The sequence below is a fragment of the Rhyacophila brunnea genome, unplaced genomic scaffold, assembly GCF_057557595.1.
Source record: "Rhyacophila brunnea isolate RB1 unplaced genomic scaffold, BYU_Rbru_1.0 scaffold_21, whole genome shotgun sequence".
NCBI lineage: Eukaryota > Metazoa > Arthropoda > Insecta > Trichoptera > Rhyacophilidae > Rhyacophila > Rhyacophila brunnea.
Genome location: NW_028232871.1, coordinates 21,832,377 through 21,857,711, shown reverse-complemented (window position 1 = coordinate 21,857,711; position 25,335 = coordinate 21,832,377). Strand labels below are relative to the sequence as shown.

General features: G+C 32.9%; 1 protein-coding gene across 1 annotated transcript in view; it reads right to left on the bottom strand.

Moving 5' to 3' along the window:
- Positions 1-25,335, bottom strand: part of LOC147070835 (uncharacterized) — a 74,081-nt gene that overhangs the window by 11,739 nt on the left and 37,007 nt on the right. The window contains exons 4-6 of the mRNA XM_085949253.1: positions 11,369-11,440; positions 11,257-11,326; positions 3,413-3,496 (exon numbers count right to left, since the gene is read on the bottom strand). Of these exons, the coding sequence (XP_085805379.1) occupies positions 3,413-3,496; positions 11,257-11,326; positions 11,369-11,440 (226 nt within the window). The remainder of the gene's footprint in view (positions 1-3,412; positions 3,497-11,256; positions 11,327-11,368; positions 11,441-25,335) is intronic.

Here is a 25,335-nt window from a genome sequence, read left to right as displayed (position 1 = left end):
ATAATGGTGTCGAAATAACTTTTCATACAAAACAGAATTAACTGAAAATGAATTCAATTCTACTTAAAGATGGCTAAAAGTATTAAAAAATGCATTGGCATCGTGTTGATGACTAGCTTAAACGATCAAAAAAATTTGTACTTGATAGAAATACTGAATAAATATACTGAAATGTAATTTTGACACTTCATATTGATTTCCATAGTAACGCACGTATATATTTATATTAATAATTTAGTTGCTAGGACCCACTTCGCAACCAATAATAGTTTTACTTTTTACGGATTTCCTCCGAAATAACTTTTCATACAAAACAGAATTAACTGAAAATGAAATCAATTCTACTTAAAAATGGCTAAAAGTATTAAAAAATGCATTGATATCGTGTTCTGATATATTCTAAAAGTTTCAAATGTCTAGCTAGTCGGGAAGTTAGTTAAAAATCGATTGCAAGATTTGTACCGGACAAATAAGAATACGAGCTAAGAAAAACGTTGTAAAATAGAGAAACCGCGCCAAGGCAAAGCGAAAAGAGTCTGACCTAAATATGAAGTTCGCTTATGTATAGAAACATTGGTTCGTTTGACCATCCACGATACTCTCAGCGTCCGCTTCCAGCATCACATTCATTTCAGTTAAAAATCGATTGCAAGATTTGTACCGGACCGGACAAATAAGAATACGAGCTAAGAAAAACGTTGTAAAAATACAGTAATGTTTAATAATAATTATTAATAATCTAATTATGCATTGTATCAAATTAAATATTTCCAACATTTTATTTCACAACTTAGTGAAAATGATATTCTATACACTGGCACAACACTAATAATATGCATATTTCACAAAAGTATTATGTAAATAATAATATCTTTTTAATAATTCTTCAAACATATTCATGCTTTAGCTGTTCTTGTGGTGTTAAATTAACAATACTGTATTTGCGGTTTAAAAAAATAACAAAAGAATAAAATATCAATTAGTTACATGAGAATATCATAACGTAATTATTATTTGCCTATCGTATGCGTGATTTTTCCTTAAATTTGATGTGTAATTTGAGAATTACATATCTTTGTGAGATTTTTTAAAACAATATGCAAACAGCCTTGTTTTAAAAATACAACTTTACTTGAGATGCACATTATTATTGTTTGGCTGGTACATTCCCCCTTGTGTTTAGTCGAGGCTAGATAAATTACAAAGCATTTAAATAATTTAACCAATGGGCATGATTGGTTAAATGGATAATAATTTAATTTGATTTGCTATAATATTGTTGTTTTAATTTAATAAAATGCATTTTTTTTTGTAATACCTTCTTATTCCACTTTTAATCAATAAATTAGGACCGGTTTTGTCCGCCTCAGAGGGACATTTTCAACTTGCGTTTTATTAAATTAAAACAACAATACAATGCAGTTCCACCATGAATTGACAGTTAACGAAATAAAAGAAAAATTGCTATAATATACGAGGGTGGGTCAATAAGTCCTTAGAAAAGCCGACAGGTGGCGCGACTAGTACTGTAAGCGGTTTGTTTTCATGCAGCGGCACTACCGATTCAGTATGCTGCGAAGTTTCAATCAGATTGGTCGGGTTGTTGTGTGTTTCTCGTACATTTAAAAAAAAAAAATTGCTTGTTTACAAAAATGGAGAAAATTGAGTTTAGAACTGTTATTAAACATTTTAATATAAAAGGGTTAACAGCACACATGTTTACGATCAATGGCTAAAATTGAAGAATTGAAGTTCGAATTGGTCGACCACCCACCGTATTCGCCAGATTTAGCCCCCAGTGACTTTTTCCTTTTCCCAAACTTAAAAAAATGGCTAAGTGGGCAACGTTTTTTTTTCAAATGAAGAAGTCATCGATCGGACAAATGCATATTTTGAGGACCTTCCGAAAACTTATTTTTCTGACGGTTTAAAAAATATTGAGAAACGTCTAACCAAGTGTATTGAGCTCCAAGGAGATTATGTTGAGAAATAAAAAAAAAATACAAAAATAAAAACTGTTTTAATGCTTTTTTCTAAGGAATTATTGACCCACCCTCGTACTATGGTACAATTTTGTTTTCTTTATTTCTCATGTAGATATAATTTTGATAAACCATTTTGTGACGTTTCTTTCAGCGCAATGACTGAATAAATTCGATTTGCATGTTAAAACTATTGTCGAACAAGAATTTCTTGTCCACGTGTTAAAACAGTGAATTACTAACAATCCTTCCCAGTGCAGCTAATCGCACTTCCGTTTTCAATTTAGGAACGCCCCCAAATTTATTATTTCATTTTACGCCCTAATTGTTATTTGAAGCTTTTTATAATGAAAATGTGTCTAAAACGATCACAAGTGATGTTATAATTATTATTAGTAAACTTTTTGTTTATTGTGAAGAAGAAAAGGAGTCGCATCTAAAACGAGAGCCGATACAATATTTAAACAACCCTCTTACACACGTTGCCGCCATGACAGGTACGTCACTGAGAATTTTTCTACGTGCAACTACAGCGACTTCCTGTTATTGCCAATTTCTTGTTGTCGGACAATATGTACTATAATTATACTAACGAAGTATGAACATTGGTTTGGAATAGGTAAAGCGTCCGCTCTGAAATAGTGGAATAATGCTCGTCTCTAAGCCCAGTCGCACATTAAAAATCGTCTCGACTGGGATACGGTCATACATCAACTAGCCGAAACTAATGAAAAAGCAGCTTCTGTACATTATTTGTCGACATTTGTTCTTTGCGAGACTAGCCGTTTTTTTTTTCAAACTAAAATGTCTCATTCGAGCTGTGTGCATCGAGACGAGGGTAGATGTGAGACCCGACTAGGTCTACGACTACTAGAACTACTAAGACTAGATCAAATCTTAGGTACGGTTATAGGTTTTTGACCTATGGATCCAATGGGCTATTATAGGTTATGGGCAGTATTTTGACCGTACTGAAATTACATTCGACAAAGATAATTTATGTTATATAAATACTTTTTTATTTTTTATAAAATCAATGTTCTTAAAATAAATATAAAATACATTAAAAATATAAATCGATAAAAAATATTTTTACTGTATTAAAGAAATGTTAATAAACTACATTTTAGTTATAAACATAAAATATGTTTTAATAAAAATATGGGATTCTTTACGAATTCGCATTTTAAATTATTGTGAGTTTATCTTTGACTTTGAATAAAAATATATTTTCCTTTTTAACGTTGTTAGATACGTATTGATTAATTAAAACACTTGTCAATACATCGTCTCAAATTGCAAGCTTAGTATTTTCCACTAAGTGCCTCTGGTAGGCTGAGTATTCATGTTTCTACATATAGCATAATATTACGTTGAACGCATTAGTGAAACAAAAGCTAAAGAGTATCCAAATACATTATATTATTTACCAGCTGAGTAGACAAGTCCAGAAAACGATCCATTAAATCCAACTCTGATCTTCATGTACTCATCCTGACACTCGGCTTCGATATCTGTGAACAGAAAAATATTATTTTGTAATTATTAATTCACACATAAATACATTATAACATAGGTACCTACTCAAAACATATTCTTTCCAACAAAATTTACCCTTATCATAATAATGTTATCGAAAAGATAGTCGGGATAATCCGCATGCAGATCTTTGTAATTTGGTATGCTATTTAAGCTATCACTTAAACGCGCTATCTCCAAAATTTTGTATAAATAGATATACATATACATTTTTTTAAATGTTACTTTTTTGTATATAATTTAATTATTCATTAATCTTCCTCATTCTTCTCATGTAATTTTCTTATGTAATTTCTTTATATTTATGTTATTCTTACTCTCTGTCTTGTGAGGCTTAACTATATTATAATTTATACATTGCTGGTTGCAATAACTTTCCATTGTGATATTTAAAAATTTTGTAATCAATGTGTAACTGTTTGTTTCCTTAATAAATAAAATAATAATAACACTATTATGGGAATGGTACAGCTGGGCGCCAAGACAATTGGGCGCCGCACTGTCGAATGAAATAAATAGACGTTCGTTACGATGCTATATAGAAAGTAGATGAGGAATTTTAATTGGTTTCTATCTACTACTTAATAGTTTTGATTCATTTTGTTCTTAACATATTTTTTTTTTATTGCGGATTGAGAATTAACATGGCTGAGGTTTATATAAAATTAAAAGAACTCTCTTCTCGGTGGAATTTAAACATAAGGACAATTAAATCATTATTTACGTATGTATGCATATTTAATTTCTCACCAAATATTAAATAATGATATAATAATTTCAATATTAATATTAAACATATATTTTAAAAGTACCTATAATTCACGAATGTCTAATTCGTCCCAGACTCAATATTACATGTTTATCATTCAAACACATTTACTGAGAATACGCAAATTTTAAGAATGTTTTCTCTCTTGTATTTATATAATGATATAGCGTACTTATTAATATTAATTCGCTTAAATTATTAGATGGGTCGATAGCTCATTCTGATAGTGAAAGATGTGAATAAGAATCACACTCGGTCCAATTTTTTTATAGGATTTTGTCTAATGTGTAGTTATATTTATGAGTTTTTTTTTAAAATGATTTAGATATATTTTAATTGAATACGTCTCATCCGTTCGTTTGGTCGCTTTCAACATAAAAGTTGTTTAAATACACATACTCATTCTTCAAGAGTAAACGAACGTGATGTTGTCATTTATCCTAATATTTGACAGTTAGTGAAAATCGGTTAACCTCAAAATGAGACTTTGCGCGGTGTAGTTCGTTTTTTTGCCGACAGGTTCACCCCTATCGCCAAAATCCCAACTGTTGCATGAAAATTCAGAAGCTTCCAAACTTTGCAACTGCCGGATACTACATGTTTACACGTACATTTTCTTGTTATGGCCGCGATAATACGTACTCTCAACATTAAATCCATGCACGTGTAAACGGGGTATTTTTTTTTTTTAGAATTATTAATAACCATGTCCTTGCTTTTTCGTACAAGGCGGTTGTTAGTAATTTTGAACAATCACAAACACCCAGGCTTTGAGAAAAACACATAAATGTTTTTTGTCATGACCGGGAATCGAACCCAGAACTCTCGGGTGGAAGGCCAGCGCCTTACCCATTGTACCACGAGAGCCGCCGTAAACGGGGTATTACTTACATATTGTATTATCATGAAATTAACTAAACCAGCCGAAAAACCTAGAAATATCAGATGGTCAATAAAGTTTTCGCAATCTATCATAAATAAGGTTTTATTTCACCGGTCATTACGATTGTGTTTGAAAAATATTAATAATTAGTTTCATTGCAAATCGCCAAAAACGATTATTTTCTCACTTTTGGGTTATTAAAATATCATTTTAATTACAATTATATTTTACGAATCGTCTAATAATGGAGGCTTCCTCGCGAAAGATTTTATTTACCTATTGTGCGTACGGAATAAATGCCATTGATGCAACGAATATAACTCTATTCAAAAGAATAAACCTACGAATCTATTATATCTAGCGTATAAAAATAAGTTTTCAAAAAACTATACTTATGTGTGTGAAAGTGAAATGTTTCCAAACTAATAGTAACACAGCGCCGCCATCGACAGCTATCGAGGGTAGTTTATCATATGTATGTATTGAGGTAGGTATTATATTTTTTACAATAAGTTAGTTGTAATTGTTACAATAAGTGCTATGTTTTAATAGTATCTCTCTTGGCTGTGTTAGCTTTTAGAGCGATATAGTTGATGAGATTGTTGCATCTTAAAAAAATCAAAATGTTTGTCAACTTTTGTAAATAATATAATTATTATAATGAACTCATCATTCATTGTGTTGCAATCTTTTAAAAATAATCACTTATACCAGTGACATATGCGTTTTATGACATAGACGTAAATTGATTTTAACACTTAATATAAACTATATGGCTACCAATTGTTTTTTTAATGAATCAAAATTAAGCCAATTAACACCAGCGAAGCTATTCTATACACAAGATGGATTTTGGCAGCTATCGACGATTATCAACGGTAGTTTATCATATTTATGCATTGAGGATATTAATTGTGACGATAAGTTAACCGTTTAAACTATTAATCGGGACAGTAAAGTATATAATAAAAAAATACGAATTTGTAGTCTCTGGTACGTGGGAAATACTGTGTAATATGTAGATACCTAGTTTATTTTTAATATATCGTCATCTCAAATCCAACCTGTTTGTTAATAATAGAAATTTATTAGTTTTGATTTATAAGATTTTGAAGAAAGAATTAAAATTGAAAAGAGTAGAATTCCGGGCAGCAAAGTTTTAAACCGATTGGGTAAATTATTTTAGCAACAAATTAATCGACAATGTCACATTTCCAGTTTCTTTTAGATGCTGGTCCGCGATCATATTATATGGGTCTACACAAAGTACAGATTATTAAATATAACATCTTATTCGAGAAATATGCTTATGAAGTGCCTAATCGTCATATTCAACCATGGATTTTGAGACATGGATCAAGTCTACCAAGCTACAACAAAGAGTGTTTAATTAGATTATAACAGCAATCATAATATATAGACCAACATATTAGAAAAGTAAAATGTGTTGATAAGGGTCTAGGCCGATTTGGCGCCTAGCCGCGGGCGATTGGCCACCGCTAATTAGCCGCCGGTACAATCGGACGCTGGCTCAATTGGACGCCGGGAGATTGGACGCCGCACGGTTGAATTAAATGCGCAAAGGAATAGACGTACGTAACGATTTGTTGGAGTAAGTAAGCAAGTCAGTTTAATATGCTTCTATCTTCGCAGTAGTTGTACCTTATACATTTCGCGCTTGATATATTTTTAATACGGATTGAGAATAATTATTATGAGAATACCCATTTCTCATTGCATTCATGGATAAAATAACGATATCTTAGATTAAATTGAAAAAGTAAAAATGGAAACGATTCTATGAGTGAAGATACATTTTACTCTCCGTATAATTACATGTTTTTAAACGGCTACTGTATCCATGAGATGGTTAAGTTCTGAGATAGGTACGACTACTTTTCAATACAACGCATATGACCGTGAGGAATGAAGTACAGACAGGCGACAATAAGATGCAATAGATTCATCTACATACCAGATTTATGACTTGTAGATTTTTTTAACACACTACCTACATACTACTGCGGACTCTCTCCTCGACAGTTATGTTTACTTATAATAGCAGTGACGTCTCAAGAAAAGGGCCACCCTTACGCATACCTAGAATGCAGCCCTCATTAATTTTTAGTTTCAAATTGTCCGAAAACTCGTTAAGAAGTACCTACTTAGACTTACCTATTCGTGACTAAGCGACCGCATCGCATGAACTTTGTAACACCGCCATTGCTCTCAAAAAATTGTAATATATGTAGGTCAGGGTTTCCCAAACCTTTTCTGCAATGGCACTTCGCAAATCCGGAAATTTTAACTGAACACTTAGCTTATTTTGAAGGTTATTTATTAGCGCAGCTAACCGTTCTGCCAATTTGCCAACTGTCGTTAAACTGACAAGACTTGTCAGCCGGTCAGTTATAAACAATATACCTCATCTTTTTCATGTGCACGTTGTGAGAAAAGATGGTCCTCCATCTGTACCTAGATCATGGCCCCCACATCCCGAAGCGGCCCCCCAGGCTAGGATCTTTGGCGGGCCCCCTGCTTATCGCTAAAGTTAAAGGCAATGTGACGATCTACAGTTGCATATTCCAAATGGTGTTCGAGGTAAAATTAAGGGTATTTTTACCGATTTTTTGTATTTTTAATACACCAACTTTTATGTTGATATGCACAACACTCGTCAAATATCGACAATAATCAAAAATTGTAAGTGTGGCAAAACCACATATTAACAAATGTTAGCACACTTGAAGTGAAGGGGCTACATTTTTTTACTATTCGTGCATGTTTGTGATGTGCGTTTATCTCACTTGGCTGGTCAATCTCGCCTTTTAATACGAAGTAGATTCTTTAATTATTTTAGTTTTACTTATTTTACTTCTACTTAGTAGAAGATCTTTAAATGTGTTGCAGTGTATAAAACCTTTCCAAATGGTCGCGGAACACCTGTTCAGGTTCGGCGGAACATAGTTTGGGAAACCCTGATGTAGGTATTTGTTCCCTCATTCGCCGCCCTTTATAATGAACTGCCCCTATACAGCGTATGACGTGCCTACTCCAATAAGATGCCACTATAATTATAATAGTGTTTTTTTTATTTATTATAAAAAATGTTGTTTATATATACAGTTCAATATTGAATTGATTTAATTTTTAAAAGAAGTTTCCACGACAATAATTACTATCTCAAATTTAAAAACCCAATAAGAATAAATAATTTATTTAAATTTTAAATTATAATACATACTTTTATAACGGAGTTACAGAATCTACATTAAAAAAACGGCTGAAGAATAGTAAAAGATACTTTTCGTCTAAAGATATTGTATTTATAATTACTTTTTAATCAATCCAATAACGGACTGTGTAAAGTCGGTCATCTTTAGCGAATTATAGTTTAAAATCCGTCACACTAGTTGAAGTCTCGATAAAATCTCTCCACTTTTACGCAAGGTCTCGAATTTACTCGGCCGCGTTTTATACACTGGCATTTTTTAGCTCGGACTTGATCCTCCGAAAATATAATCTAACGACAATGAATGTATCAGAGAACTTTTATTTAGTAAGTTATGCTTTAGACAAATTGATATAATGAGTGAGTTTATTCAATCAACAACATCTGTTAGTATGTAATTCTAATTGCGACCGGAACTCATTCATTCGAAGCTCTTGTAATAATAATTATGATACATATAACATTGTCACAACCGTGGACTATAGATACATCTAGACGCCACCCATTGCATTGCTAAATGAAGCTGCGTGCCGTGCGTTTGGTTTGTGGGCGAGCGAACGCATTCGTATACAAATGAGAGACCATAGACCATTTCGCTAGTGCTCGCCCAAAGTGCTCGCACTAGACGCTCAGAATTAAAATATAATGTTATATTTTTTTACGTTATATAGTATTTTTAAGCGGTCAAAATGCAATCATTAGGTAAAGCTATCCATAATTTAAGTTATTTTAAAGAAACATTAGGTCACTTGATATTAAAATATATAATAATATACAAATAAATTATCACGAACATGTATCAACTTACCTATGAAACGTAATACCATCTTCTTGCTTATTAGTACGGCTACCACATTTTAATACAATACACAGAACCATCTTTTCTACTTAATTAACTAAAAATATTTACAACTGACTTTATGTTTTACACAAAAAATAGCAATTTTAGCAACACGCGCTCACAGGTTATCGACGCTTAGTTAAGCAACAAACTAAGATTTGGCGGCGACACCATAGCAAACCATCTCAAATATCTGTAAACTTGTTATCTTACTCTAGCGCGTGTCGCTGAGATTATAAGGGTGCCGAATACTTTCTCACTCGCACTCAGTGGCGCACCCAGGGGGGGGGGGGCAGGGGCCCTGGTAAAGCCCCAGTAAAAAAATATATTATACTTTATGCCCATGAACATTTTCAATTACTTATATAATTGTGCAATATATTTTTTGATTATTATGTGTCGATACTCGACAGGTCAATATTAAAGTAGATGTATTAAAAATCGCCAATAATTCATTGTATAAGTACCCTTAATTTGAACTGAAACACAATTTGAAGAACGTTAATGTAGTGTTTCACAGTGCCTTTAATCTTAGCGGTAGATAGGGGGGCCGCCAAATATCGTAGCCTGAGGGCCCGTTTCAGAATGTGGGGACCATGGTGTAGGTACACCGAGTGCAATAGACAAAAGACCGATAAACGAGAAATTAGGCTGTGAAGAAGAAAAAGATCCTATGGGACTAATTTACATTCTCCTCCTTGGGCCCCCCCAATATTAAATCCTGGGTGCGCCACTGCTCGCACTTATGCATCGTTTTTGTTCAGGCCTTGTGTCACAACAATAATTGTGCCCTTAATAAAACTACAATCCAAATCGTTTATATAAGTGTGCAGACTTCGTATAGGTACATGAATTCTATATTATTTTTGGAGAAGTATAACTTCAAGGTATAGTCAAGTTGGTACGCGTGCTGGACCTCCAAGATAAGGAGCTGAAATTTGGCAGGAAAGTGTGCCCAGCAATCCGAGTAGCGCGGGACCTTTCAGGGAGAAACCTACGTCCTACTTTCGATGTTGAAAATTAAGGATGACAAGAGAAAGTTACATGTTTTAAGTGTTGCAAATAAGATTTTCTTCACCTGCGGTTCTGATAGAGTTGAATGATTACTTAAACAATAAACGTTTTCTAATACCAAAACTCGTGGTGCAGTGCTTAAGGCGCTGACCTTCCATCCCGGAGTTCTGGGTTCGATCCCGGTGAGGTCAAAATAATATGTTTACATCTAATATGTAAATTCCTCAAGCCTGGGAGTTTTACCACTATTATTGGGCTTCACGGCCTGATGTGGTGTTTAATAAAGAAAAAAATTATAATAATAAAAAAATGTATCTATTATTTTTATATAAGGTACAATTTTTTAATATATTTCCTTTAATTAAACATTATAAATATTAATTGTTAGTACCCATAGGGTAATTATATGCTGAGTCAGAGAAGATTTCGTTAATATCAGTAATATGACTTGGACCGTCCCACAAAAGACGCTATGCTACTCAAATCGCTGGGATCCAGTCAGTGACGTCCCGTGGGGGTAGGCAGATTGAGCGTCGCTTGGGGGCGGCAGTTTCTCGAGGGGCGACAAATCGAGGAGAATTTTTTGGAATACATAGAAATAGCTACCTAAACTTAATAATAACGAAATTATCTTTCCATTAAAAAATTCAGCTCAATGGTTTTGTCGGGTTCGTGATGTCTAGTTTACTTCCGTTGCCCTTCGATGTTCTTGGTGACCAAAAACGACACGTGCAGATTTGCGAATATTTACAGTCAGATATTTTGTTAGTAATGTATCCATATAACACATTTCTTAGATATTGGACTCATGAAAGGATGTTAAATACTGTATAAAAACGTGGGGCGGCATTTTGGCGCTGCCTAGGGGTGGCATTTTATCTAGGGACGTCACTGGATCCCGTCAAATTCATGTTTATTACTCCCATCTCCCTCTGTCCAGATCAAAGCGTTTAGCAATGCATATCACACAATGTAAAACAATAAAGTACTACTCACGTTGTACTCTTGTGTTGTTGCTCCTGAACCGCCTGTACTCTCTGTCCCAGGACTCGATTGGGATCCTCCACTCCAGATCGTTACTGCTGCTGGCTGCTTCTCCGCTCGTGACGGCTGTCTGCGGGTTCCTGGCCCTCAGCGCTGGAACCGGGACGTACGCCGACGAGTCTGACAGGAATACCACCTAAAATAAGACAATCATACGCTTTATAACAGAATAAAAATCAAAGAATGTTGATTATTGGATAAGAAGGCACCTCCTGGCGCTTATCTCCCAACCTTTCGGCCCTTGGTTCTTTGGTGCTACGTATATCCGCTGAATTGGGTAAGTTAATGTCCTTTTGGTAACACAGCATTACTGCATTTGTTCAGTGGATACTATTTTGCAAGGCAGTTTATCATTACATTAGTCTTCGAGACATTTTATCTTTAAACATACTTTACGGCTTTCATTTGCAAGGTCCTGCGTCCTATCATATAGGTTTATTGCAAAGACAACAATGTCGTCTGAAAAGCGCAGGTGATTCAGGTATTTGTTATTGACAGAGACTCCTCTGCAGCCCGATTTCCCAACTATCGTCTCGTGTGGCACCAGACGACATGACGTAATTGTGACGTCAGCCAATACATGCCGCCCGCTCGAGCGTGTATTGGCTGACGTCACAATTACGTCATGTCGTCTGGTGCCACACGAGACGATAGTTAGGAAATCGGGCCCCTGTTCTCCCAGTCATTGTCTGTATAGATATTCTAGAGTAGTGTTAAATGGTTCGCTGAGGTCGTGTCGCCTTGCTGAACACCTTTACAATACTATAATATACAACGATTTGTATGAAACCCACAAGTGTCGCGATATATTTATGTAATAAGCTAATTGATATTGTTATGAATTAAAAAAAAGCTAAATTTCTACCTTCTAACAATTACTCTTCGATCATTATGTTTTCTATTGTCTTTCGTATTACAATGTTTAAAATATTTACTGATTTTTATGTGTTCTATCATCTGTTATGTATATGGCGATATTACATATTCATATTACAAATTGAATTAATAGGCATTTCCGTGTAGGTATCAAGTTATAGCTAACTTTGTAGATCAATGACCGCGACAATAATCTTTGTATATCTGTTCTCACTTAGTTAGTTAATAGCCTAATTATTACATAATTATAAGTTGATAAAAAAAATAATCAGCACGTCATGATTGATAAAAAGAGAATTATTGGATTGTAAGTTTTCGAACGAAGCACATCGCTCTGCGCTGTGATTCACATTATTGTAACAATTATACACCTGTACTTATGCAATTTAAATAAACTCACACCCTTCATAATCACGACAACGACTTCTCATCTCTCCTCGTCACAACTCCATTGGCCCTCACGTCGACGACCCCTACATGTATATCATAATAATTCATCACCTCAATACTACAACTAGATAACTCTAATTTGGTCATTGTTTGGAAAATGAAATTTAAACTTTAATTGATTATCATAAATCTAGGTTAAAATTATTATTTAAAACAAAAATAGAAAATTGTGATTATTGTCTTGTGAGAAATATTAACTAATGTTGTGGATATATTTTATTTTATTTATTTAATGCATTTGCTTATGGTTTTAAAGTTACAAAATATTTTCAAACACAAAGTTAATACAGTTCCCAAACCTAGCTTTATCATCTTGTAGAGAAGGAAAATAAATGTAGAATCATATTCAATAGCTAACTCAGAAACAGTGAAAATCAAGTTATCTAGTTACAGTATTGAGGTGACAATATTATCAACTGTATATTTTTTGTATTTTCACTATACAATATGTGGTGCATTTCCCTTAATCTAAAAATATCATATTATTATCGAATCAATAAATCTACACTATAATATTATGAAAAATATAATCTAAAATCTCTAAAGCTTCTTTGTCCCGTCCACAAAATGTTTACGCCTATTTAAAGTATACCCAAGATACCCGAAATTCGGTAAATAACTATTAATGCAGTGATAATTAATTATTTTAAAATTTGGGGGCGGTTCGGTACACCAAATATGGCTCTCCATAGGTACAAGGTACCTAAAAGACTGACATATTATTTATGTAAGTATCCCATCGATCTGAAATCATCACTAGTTGATTCCTCATGGACGATTTCCGGATAAAATATCACGGATGTCATTAATTACTTGTCGATCGATAATTTTCGAGATAATGGATCTTAAACATAATACTAGGCGTCATTTTGGGTGTGAAACGAGGGATATATTAATAAAAAATATTACAATTCGTAAGGTATTATATTTTTTTACTTACATCACTTGAAAACACATTAGAAAAATAACCACTACATTTTTTAAATACGACACCCAGCGGGATTTGAACCTGTGTCACCGGTTATTCGCGCCCATATGCTCTTACCAACTAAGCTACATGTGTATTATCTAATTGCGAAGAAATTCTTCTTCTTATTGTGCCATCCCCTAGCAGAGGTCGGTCACCATCAAGGCGATCTTATCTTTGTCGTCTGCTACCCGGAACAGTTCAGTGGAGCTACACTCGTACCAATCACGGAGGTTCTTAAGCCACGACATGCGGCGTCGTCCTCTGCTACGCTTCCCATTGATCTTTCCTTGAATGACAAGTTGGGGAATGCTGTATTTTTGTCCTCTCATAATGCGGCCGAGGTACTGTAGTTTCCTGGCTTTGATACTACGTAGAACTTATCGGTCCTACCCCATTCGATTGAGAACTTCAACATTTGTCACCCGGAAATTAACTAGTGTTTTTACAAATTCACACTGTGCTTTGCTTTCTAAATTGTATATTTCTCTGACATGTTTTCAAATTACGTATGCTCAATAAAGAATGTTAAATTCTTAAATCTTGTGATTTTTTGTTCAATAAAAAAATGTTTAATACTGGATTAATTAAATAAATAAAATTCCGATATTCACCTACTTAGCTCACTATTCGTAGATTTAAAATAAATATAAAATGTAGTTTCTGAATAAGCAAGTACGTATTATTTTCCGCTGATAAAGCGATTAAACGTTTATGTGCTTTATAAAAGTTTAAAATATTTTGATAAGAATCCACAAAATTCTTGAATGAAATTATTATTCCATTTAAAAATACTATTATGAAAGAATATCATTACGCAATTAATTATGAATAATGAATGGAAGGTAATAATTTTATTTCGTGGTGTTTTCCGTTGGTAACGTTTTTGGCTCGAGTATGAACACGAAAAGCCATGTACCTACACAGTAATTTACAGATCCCCACATAGATAAAAATAATATAAACACTCTGCAATTTTTCATAACACCAGTGTGTGTGTGTGTGCAGTTTTTTTTATGTTGGTCATACTTATGTCAATTATTATGATTGTTCACGGGGATTTCTAGTTTTATTACAATGTATCGATGGGTTAATGCGCAGTTCGTGTAATACTGTAAAGTTGTGATTATATTGAGATGCACGTTGCGTACTGTCACGCTGTCACGGCGACAAATTTAATCTATAGTTTCGTCATTTTGCAGAATATTTTGAACGATGTTCCAACTCTAATGTATTAGTATTTTAAATTATTATTATAAACAGTTTCTACGTGTGCGTACGTTAAAATTACTTGCGATATTGTATCCATAGATAATATTTTGAACAGAACCCAAGCTACAGACCATAGATAATAGACAAAATTCTTATAAAAATACATAGGGCCAACCGCTAAAACCAAAAAACACGCTATTTTGATATGAGTGGAAAATGTGTAGGCATGTAGAAAATGATAAAAACGTTCATTGAATCATGTAGGTGTCAATGCAGTGCGGTAAAGCATGGGGTGACCTCATTGCTGTTCTGGTGATTTTGGCAGATTTTGCTAACTGATAATGTTCGTTTTAACTTAAAAGGTTCAAAATGTGCTACGGGATGGGAGCATCAGTCTGATAATATTATTAACACCAAGAAAAACGCGGCACTGTGACGTCACGTGATAGTACGCGACGTGCCTCTCAACATAATCACAACTTAATAATAATATGTCAAGTATTGTAAATTTTTAGCACATCGAATTTTATTACTTCGAATTAGTTGAAAAAATCCAACACGAAATGGACATAATTACATTGAATAATTATGTATTTTAATTAGAAAATATCTTCTCATTTAATATCCTATTTTAATGTACATTTTTACATCGAAAATGTATGATTTAATAAATGATGTATACCTACCTAATTAATTTTTTCAGTTTCACCGCAGTTCCAATTTCAAAAATATTATTTTGAATTCAATTCATGACATGACAGATAAACAAAATAAAGAAAATGGCCCTGTTGTCGTTCGTATCACACACTGCATAGTTTATTAATCTGATTATATGTGCATATTATTTTGTGATAGTTCCTTAAAATAACGGAGAAGATTTGTCAAAGCATGAAAAAGCTTTATTGAAAGGTGAAAACATTCTGTCTATTTGGATGATTAATTGTGGAAATAATACTTTTACATACCTATGCAAGACTTTTTCCTTGACAGTGGTTAAAAAACAGATGATGGGATTAGGTACCAACTTTATAGGGGGATTATTAGGAAATATTTATTTTATATAAGGTATGTTCCTAAATAATTATAGATGCTAGCATAACGTTTCTAATAATTAACACGAATTTAGATATTTTTCGTACATTCTAGGCTCATCTAGTTATTATATAAGTTAGGAGTCTGTGAAAGATTTTGTTACAAGAATAAAAGAGTTTTGGATAACCATGAAATGATGCCTCTGCCAAAAGAATGGGTTTACAAATAAACGAGGTAAAAACTAAATACATGCCTGTCTATGTCACACCACGAGAAGTTGCACTAAAGTTAGATATTGGTGCATACAAGTTTGATACGGTCGACAGTTTCATATACCTTGTTTTATTGATCTCTTGTAACTCGACATAATTATATTACAGAAGAAATCAACAAGAGAATCATGTCTGCGAATAAATGCTACTTTGGCCTGTTAAAACATTTTAAGTCCCGCACACTATCTCGCCGAACTAAAAGCAGTCTTTACAAGACACTTGTAAAGCCAGTGCTCACCTACGCATCGGAAACCTGGACATTAACTCTGCGAAACGAACGAGCCCTAAACATCTTTGAAAGAAAAATTCTCCGCCGTATATATGGACCGATCAAGGATGGCACCAATTGGAGGAGAAGATATAATGCTGAGCTCTACGGGCTGTACGAAGATTGCAGCGCAGTTCAATCAATTAAGATTGGGGTCTGCGATGGCTAAGTTATGTGCACCGTATGGATGACAATGAACCAGCAAAGAGAGTGATGTCCAGCAATCTAATAGGACGTAGAAGAAGAGGGAGGCCAAAGATTCGCTGGTTGGATGGAGCTGCCAGTGGCTGCCGTATTCTGGGGGTACCAAATTGGAAAGCGGCCACACTGGATATGGACAGGTGGAGGGAGCTGTTGGAGGAGGCTAAGACCCACACCGGGTTGTCGCGCCCCTGACGATGATAATGATGATGAAATGATACATACATAATATGTATTAAAGTTTGTCAAATATTTATAAAATTTGAAGACGTACGGGTTCGTCCCTCATTAAATCATGAACCAAAACTGTTGTGAAAGTCTTGGACTGTGACGACGACTGGCTTTCGCGTTTAATTCTTATCAATCTGTTTTGTGCACTTCAATCTTTTATTAATGTATACGTAATAATATAATATTTCAAAAATATATTATAATCCTTACCTCATTTAAAACACGCCATATATAATTATTATATTGTCTTTATAATCAAGATGACATATTTTACAGAGATTTGAATGCTAAAAATAAATTAGGTACTTAATAAATTTTCAATTGTATTTTTCTTTACCTACTTGATGAGATTGTTGCATCTTAAAAAAATTCAAATTGTTTGTCAACTTTTTGTAAATATGTAATATAATTATTATAATGAACTCATCATTGTGTTGCAATCTCTTAAAAAAATAACCACTGATGTCAGTGACGGATGAAGGCGTTTTGTGACACAAACGTACAATGATTTTAACACCTAATATAAAATATATGGCTGGCTACCTATTATTTCTTTTAATGAATCAAAATTAAGGTAATAAACACTTGGTATATACTGCCCTACTAAGTAAAAAAGTCAGTGTTTTTGGTTTTAGTGAAATGTGAGCCCAAGTTTTAAACTACCCTTTTCTCCCTTATATTATGTAAAATTATTGGATTCTTTTTACATTCAGTATTTTTACATAGCAGATCAGTATAATACTTACTCCACATCATTTAATCTCTTATTAAATGAGCATGTCATATCAAAACAAACGAAACAGGTCCTGATCATCATTGAATTATGTGTAATGAGTATTATATAATATTCTAGTGGCGAAAGGTGGAGGTAGGCTGTGGAGATTTGACATAAATTAGTGCACATTCAAGTTTGTCAAACATACTTATTTGTTTTCGTTGAACTAAGTAAGTATACAATGTGCAGATGGTGCTGGTTGGTTTTTAAAATTCAATTAAACCCTGCTTAATCCAAGCCATAATAGATAACAGTAAAAAAATATTCATTTATCTAGATCTTATTAGATATTTTATAGATAGAAGAATATTTTTTTTATAGATTATGGGTTGGTTTTGGCAGAACTTTGAGAATTTTAAAAAACTAACCATCGCCGTCTGTAGTATGTATTCTTAATTCAACAAAAACATACCTATAAGTATGCTGCCGTACTAAGCACAGAGGCCGTAACTGACGTATTTAGGTATTTTCATGTTTTCAGATATTTGTATTCTGCAGAGTTTTTGTATAAGATCGGTAAATAAATCCAAACCGTAACTGCTATAGTTACGGAGCAATCAAGGGTTTTAATAGCCGTATCTACGGAGTTTGAGAAAAAAACAATTAATTGCAGATGGTATTGGTAAACTTTTTTTAAATTCAATTAAACCCTGCATAGACCAAACCATAATAGTAGTGGTAGGTTTTGGAGATCCGACAAAAATAATGCACACCTTGTCTGTCATACTCATCTGTTTTTGTTGAACTAATAATGCAAATTGCAGATGGTTTATTTAAATTCGATTAAAGCCTGCTCAACCAAATCAGAATAGATAAAAATATGCTTATATTGCTTATATCTATAAAATATCTAAATGTGTAATTTAATGGCACATTTTAGACATTTTATAGACAGAAGATGATTTGATTGAATTAAAAAAACTAACCAATACCACCTGCAATTTGTATTCTTATGTTTAATGAAAACAAATAAATATGACTGACAAAATTTACAATGCACTATTTATGTCGGATCTATCCTCACCCTTTGCCACTGATATAATAATTGTACTTAATTTAATTAAACAAACTGACTTTTTACCAATAATAAATAATCCATGGTTAATCAGTTCAACGGTAATAGCAATTATTATTTGTGTACATATCACTTATTATATAATATTATAACTATTTGGTAAATATATACCTAGTAACTTTGAGTTTTATATAACAGTAATTAAAATAAAACACAATGTGTACCTACTGATTTCACCTCGTTTTCTAGTAGGCAGATGAGATGCAGTTATTGAGAATGTCTTCTTGAAACGGACAATACCGATCCTAAATATCCATCAAGAATTTTATTGATAGTTAACAATGTTAACACCATATTGAAATAAATTGTGTATAACAATAAACTGAAGTCACACTTACATGGATACAACTTGATATTGTGTTGTCAGCAGCTTTTTTTTTTGATAGATTATTCACCCCGAAATCTTAGCCAAATCTTATAATACTATTTAGTTAATTATTAATTTAAGTTCAAGTTATGTAATGTAAAGAATACTGAGAGGTTGAACTGATGCAGTGAGTTGTGTCATACTTGATAAATGATAATAAACCCGCTTACAATGAGTTCGTATTTATCTCTGTACTTATTATCCCCGTTATGAAAATGACAATTTTAATTATTATGGTATGAAGTTATTAATTATCAATTAAACTATTTTTATTGTTCATTGAATAATACGCAAGATTTACACCCTCGTGGTCCTCACACCACCTAGGAATTAAGGTACCTAAGTATAAAATTATTATTAAACCATTAATTAAAAAATAATCACAAAATATGGTCGCCGATATTAACGAAATTTGAGATAACGCATTCATAGTATACTCGTATTTCGGTGTAATTAATATTGTATAAATTGCTTAATTGGTAAAGCGCGTTGGTCGGAGTTGGATAGATGATGCATGTTTCAATAATTGGTATGTTCGTAAGGTGGTCTCAAGTAACGTGTTCGTAAAATTGTACGCATGTATTTGGCCGGAATACAATTCACCATGAGATGTTGTATCGGAAATAGATGGTTGTTTAGTAATGCGTTCAAATTCATTCAATCACCGAAATGCAAGGGAAAAACAGAAGAAAATATTTAGCCAGGTAAGTAAATTATAAATACAATCATTTCGTATAAATTTATATAAAATTCCGGTAGGTGCTCATAAGTATTAAGTTATATCAAATATCTGATAATAATAACAGCATTATTATTAGAGATTTAATACAAATCAATATGAAATTAATGATCTTATTGAATCAATTAAAATCGGAACATTACTGCTTACAATGATCCACGAACAACGTATATTTTTATTATCTCAATGCTATACGGCCACACATTTTCAATAAAACGGCTTACGGTGAAATGTGTTATGGCCAAAAATGCGTACAATTTACATGTAACCTTAAAGTATGTACTATTAATTATTTTAAATAAAACGAAATGTCATGTCGATTAATTAGACTAATGGATTTAGTTTTTTACTATTACATTTTAGTCGTTTTTCGCGACCCGGGTTTCGCCTTTCGACATCTAAAGGCACTATGCCCACTCACCGATGGTAAATACACACTGACAACGAATACAGTGTTAATGCTAACTAATATAATAAATTAATACAATAAAGTAGGTAAAAACGTTATTACCTACCTATTAAGTCAAGGATCACATTAAAAAATATAACAAACAAATAATTATGAATAGTTGAAGTGTTTGTAAACAAACCCCTACTTTATCATTAATAATACAATCAATAGGCGTATACATCGTCAAAACCCTAATAATAGATCATTAGATAATAATCAATAATAATACATTCCACAGGTGTAAATATTTCAATACTGGGAAAACGATGGCAATATTTTGGGAATTTAATGGAGTTAACTAATGAGATATATCAATAATATAAGTACCTACTAATAATAAATAACAACGGGTATTGATAATCCATAATTGGTGATAAATCCATTAGAATTTAAATTCAAATTCCATCGAAAACCCTCGTAGATAGTATTAATATGATTAATTAGTCACTTGAATAAAAGAAATGATGCTAGATTAATCTAGAGTTGAATAGCATAATACGATGGTTATATTTCCTTTTTTACACAAGGAAATTATCTTTGATCATGCATGAAATATACATCGATATAAAATACCAGTGTTTCGTATTTTATGGAATGTTAGTTGATTTAATCAATCAGTTATCATGAATCTGCGAAATTTCCGTGAAATTAGTTGATTCTGTTGATCAGTTGATGAAATTTAATACAGTTAAACATTAGACCACAGTCATACAAAAAATGGTGGCTTTTTTGAACGACCTTAGATTGTAACGCCTTTTACTCTGGCGGGACGATCCGCCACTGAATTAATACGAAAACATTTTGTGTTAGATCAAAATCTTTTAGAGTAAATTTTCACAGCAAATATATTTAAGCATTCTTCACGCGTGCCTTTAACAACCGTAATAAAATAGGTCTTTAACCTTCACGCCGTGTTTTAAATGCCTTAGATGTAATATGGACGATAACACGTCAGTATTATAATATATTTACAGATATTATGTGTTTATATTATAATTAATATGTATGTGGGTACATGCCGTTCTAATTAACAACGTATTGCAGATTTAGTCGTAAGTTTTGGTTGACCTTATAAATATTACGTTGGTTAGCCTAATACCTATTCATTGTTTTTTTTTAGTATGGAGGTATATTTACATAGTTATGCAATTTTGACGCGCTTCTTTTGAATAACACGTAATTAATAGATTGTTTATGGTTTATGATAAGTAGGTACACAATTTAATGATTTATTCTTTTAATTGCGATTAAAATTATATATATATATATAGTATCAAAAAGGGTTTGACTATAACGAAAGGAAGCTATATGATATTTTAGTAAGTATTGAAACCTTTCGTAGTATTTTTGGAACTTTTCTAGTATGGTATTCTTAGGTGGTAGAGAGAAAAATAGTATTTTTTAAGTTGGCAGATTGGAATTGAAACAACATGGCGGCTTTTTATAGATATCGTAATATTTGTTATTACTGTTTGAAATATTCATAAATACTTAACTAAATATGCATATTTTGCTAAATTTAATTTGTGACATTGTCTAATACGTGAACACTCACGACTCAATTTCATGCTGAGAACCAATTGTCGATTAGCCTCTTAAATGAATAAATATTTCTCGGCGTGTATTTTGAAGATGATACCGGAATTCTCATGACCACCATACTTGGTGAACCTTTTTTTAGATGCCAAAAAACTAAACAAATATGAAATTTATAACAATGGATGGTGTGTCAAGGGAGTAAAAAATAATAGGCAAAAATAGCATTATTAGCTTCGAGCAAACTCTTTTCCCCTAATTTGTTTCCGTTATAGCATACATGTCTAAGTTTTTGATTTTGGTAGACCTCATTGAGTGAAGAGGAATTTTCTCTCTGGCAAAACAATTAGTCTGCGTCTATGCCGATGGATTTTTTTAGTTATATCTACAGCTTTTCAGCATTCTCGCTCAACATATTATTATGCTGACATGCCTGCATAAGAACTTTTTTTTTAAATTTAGTTCTAATAAGTATTTTCACTGACAATAAATATGCGTCCAGAGTCGATTTTCCTTTTTCCAGTTGTTACGTATTGTCTGTGGCCGGGAAGTTTAACGATATCCCGGTTTAGGTTCTATAAGTGTTTCACAATCAGAATTTTGCCAAAGAGTCGACCAAGGTGCTGTCGGTGATAGTAACGATAGACAATAAACATATTAGACCTGCTTACGTCTTATAAACGAGAAGCAATCGGATCGGCGTACCTTAATTTTTAAACGGTACCTATATGATCAAATTTCATGTAGCCTTTAATAATAATTGTTAAAAAAAACATATTTTACAGTCAGCTAAAATCGCTAATCTTATGTTTTTCTTTTAATAGTTTTTCGCAGTAATATTATAACCGTGATTTTCTCGCAAAACAAGTAAGGCACGCATCCTATTGTCCATCGTCGCTATTCTAGTGTATACATCGCGTCTGTTGTATTGCCATGTATCACTCAGAGCCATTTCCATTCCTTATTTCCTGCAGAAAATATCGAACCGTATATTATATCGTCGGTGTTTTGTAAAAAGGGCGAATTAACCAAAATGCTATTTTACAGGAGAAGGATTTTTAACTATTGACATTTATTTGTTTATGACCTGTGGATGATTATAAATATCTAACAAGTTTATAATAAAGCTTAGAAAGAATACTGACATTATAAAAGGCATTATTATATAATATTTTAAAAGGCCTAATATGTCACATTCGTTTTTTATTCGTAATTTTAATTAATTTAATTTTAATCGAGTGGATATTTTACACAACAAAGCTAGTGGGGTACATATTGTATTTTCATTAAAATCTCGATTTCGCCAAAATGGTTGATTTGCCCTTTTTACAAAACACTGACGATATATTATAATACCTTAAATTCTTGTGGTCTTTCATCAATTTATGATACGTGAAAAAGTAGTAATTTCGAGATAGGTAACAGTTTTACCATATGTTGTAAGCTTTAGTTATATGACGACGATGATAATATCGAATACTTTTGCCCTTTCCATCGCTGCTCTAAATAAAAAGGACATGTCGAGCTGGTCTGATTTATCTCTGAGGATCTTCCAGGGTTTCGTTAACTGGAGAACATTTCTCTTTCATTTGGACAATCTAAATTATTCAGATATTTAATGATATTGTTTCCTGATTTTATTTTCTCGGTTTGCAGGGAGAAATTCAAGGTTTAAACTTATCATAATTTACCAAATACCCTAGATGTATATCAATATTCCCGCATTCTCAGGGAATGATTTGGAGAGGATCGTCAACGTCAACTTTACTGTACCATAGATCATTATGCCTAATGCTTCAAATACACTCTATGACGATCAGTCATATATATGTCGAAAAACCCGTTTCTTTTGTTGGCGTCCTGTGTCACTGGGTGTCACAGAGTGTAAATACGATGTCATAGCTGTCATACAATATGTATGTATAAATGTCGGAATGGCATAGATTTGATCATAGACACTAAAACGCTCTTAGCATATATGTGCCCGATCGTCATATAGTCTATTTGAACCTTTGCCAGACCAACATACAATATGTCCTCATACAAATTATAAAACGGACTGTAAACTTATCCCGCTACACAAATGCATATGTAAAATCATTTCTTTGAACTTTTATGCACGTCTATACGAGGAAATATTGCTAAGAATTTAAATGTAGTTTTCACAGTCTACATCGTAGAAATTTGTGCGCTTTAACACTCCAGAACATACATTATTTTAAAACGTGTCAGAAACATACATACTAAAAATATGACACCGGACAGGACTCGAACGTACATCCATCGGATTCCAGTCAATTTTCTTTACCAATCGAGCCATTTGCATCCTACCTAATTACGACGGAAATAACTAGTTGTCATACAACTAAAGTGCTCCTTAAATTACGTGTTGTGAATTATTCGTTGATTGAAAAAAATATTTGGTAAGTTTATTACCATTCTGCGCTATTTCCGATGAAACAATAAAACAAATTCGAAAAAGTACGCATGAAACGTTTATATAAGTAGGTAAAATATTGAAAAAAAATACCAGACGAGGTATTCGAATTAAAATCTTGAGTGTGTCTATTCTATACAAAAGGCGGCTATCGGTGGCAATCGAGGATCGTTTATCATATATGTATTGAGCAGTGTTCGAAATGAACAATTTTACGAACCGGAGCGCTCGATAATTTTCCGAAAATATTAACATATTTATGTAATTTAAGTGCAAGTATTACTTACTTATATGAAAATAATGTACATGATTTTGTTTGTTAAATACCTGCCAAGATTAGACGGTTAAATGGGACAGTCTTGTGGCATGCAAGATTTGGACATGTTGTCGCGCGGCAGATGAAAATGATGATTTACGCCACGTCATTTACATATATTTTTAAGATGATTTCGATAAGTTTTGTATAAAAATATATTTAAATATGTAAATGATTATATTACTTTTTAATATCTACTTAATAATTTACGAATCGTATTACAGTTTTTAACTTTTACACGAGACTGAGCAATAATCTCGGGGATTTCACGAACATAAGCTACGCTCCGGTGCGTTCTAGTCCATTTCGAGCGCTGGTATTGAGGCGGTTAATTATTAACCATCTGAAATGTCAAAAAGTGTTAGGTTTTAACAGCACCTCTCTTGGCTGTGTTAACTTTTAGAAGTTTTGACAGTTTAGACGGCGAACTTATTGTAACAATAATATTATAATATCTCAATACATAAATATGATAAACTACCCTCGATAGCAGCCTTATGTATAGAATAGATGCGTTGAAGCGGGCGTACATAATTCTCGCCGGTAGGTAACCTAAATTTAGGTACGTCAATTATATAAGATCGTATCAAAACGATAATGAATCTCTTTTCATTTAAGATGACTTTGTCGATTTGAGAACAATAAAATTGACGATCCGCCATTAGCGAAAGAAAAACTATTCATTGCGATTAAAATTCATTTACGACCAACGCTAAAATAATCATTTGCTAGACCCCCGCAGATCTTTCCATCTGGCGGCGTTCGCGGTTATTCGAGACTCGGGCATAAATTCTGCAATATGAAATTTTTAATTATTGCCGCCGTG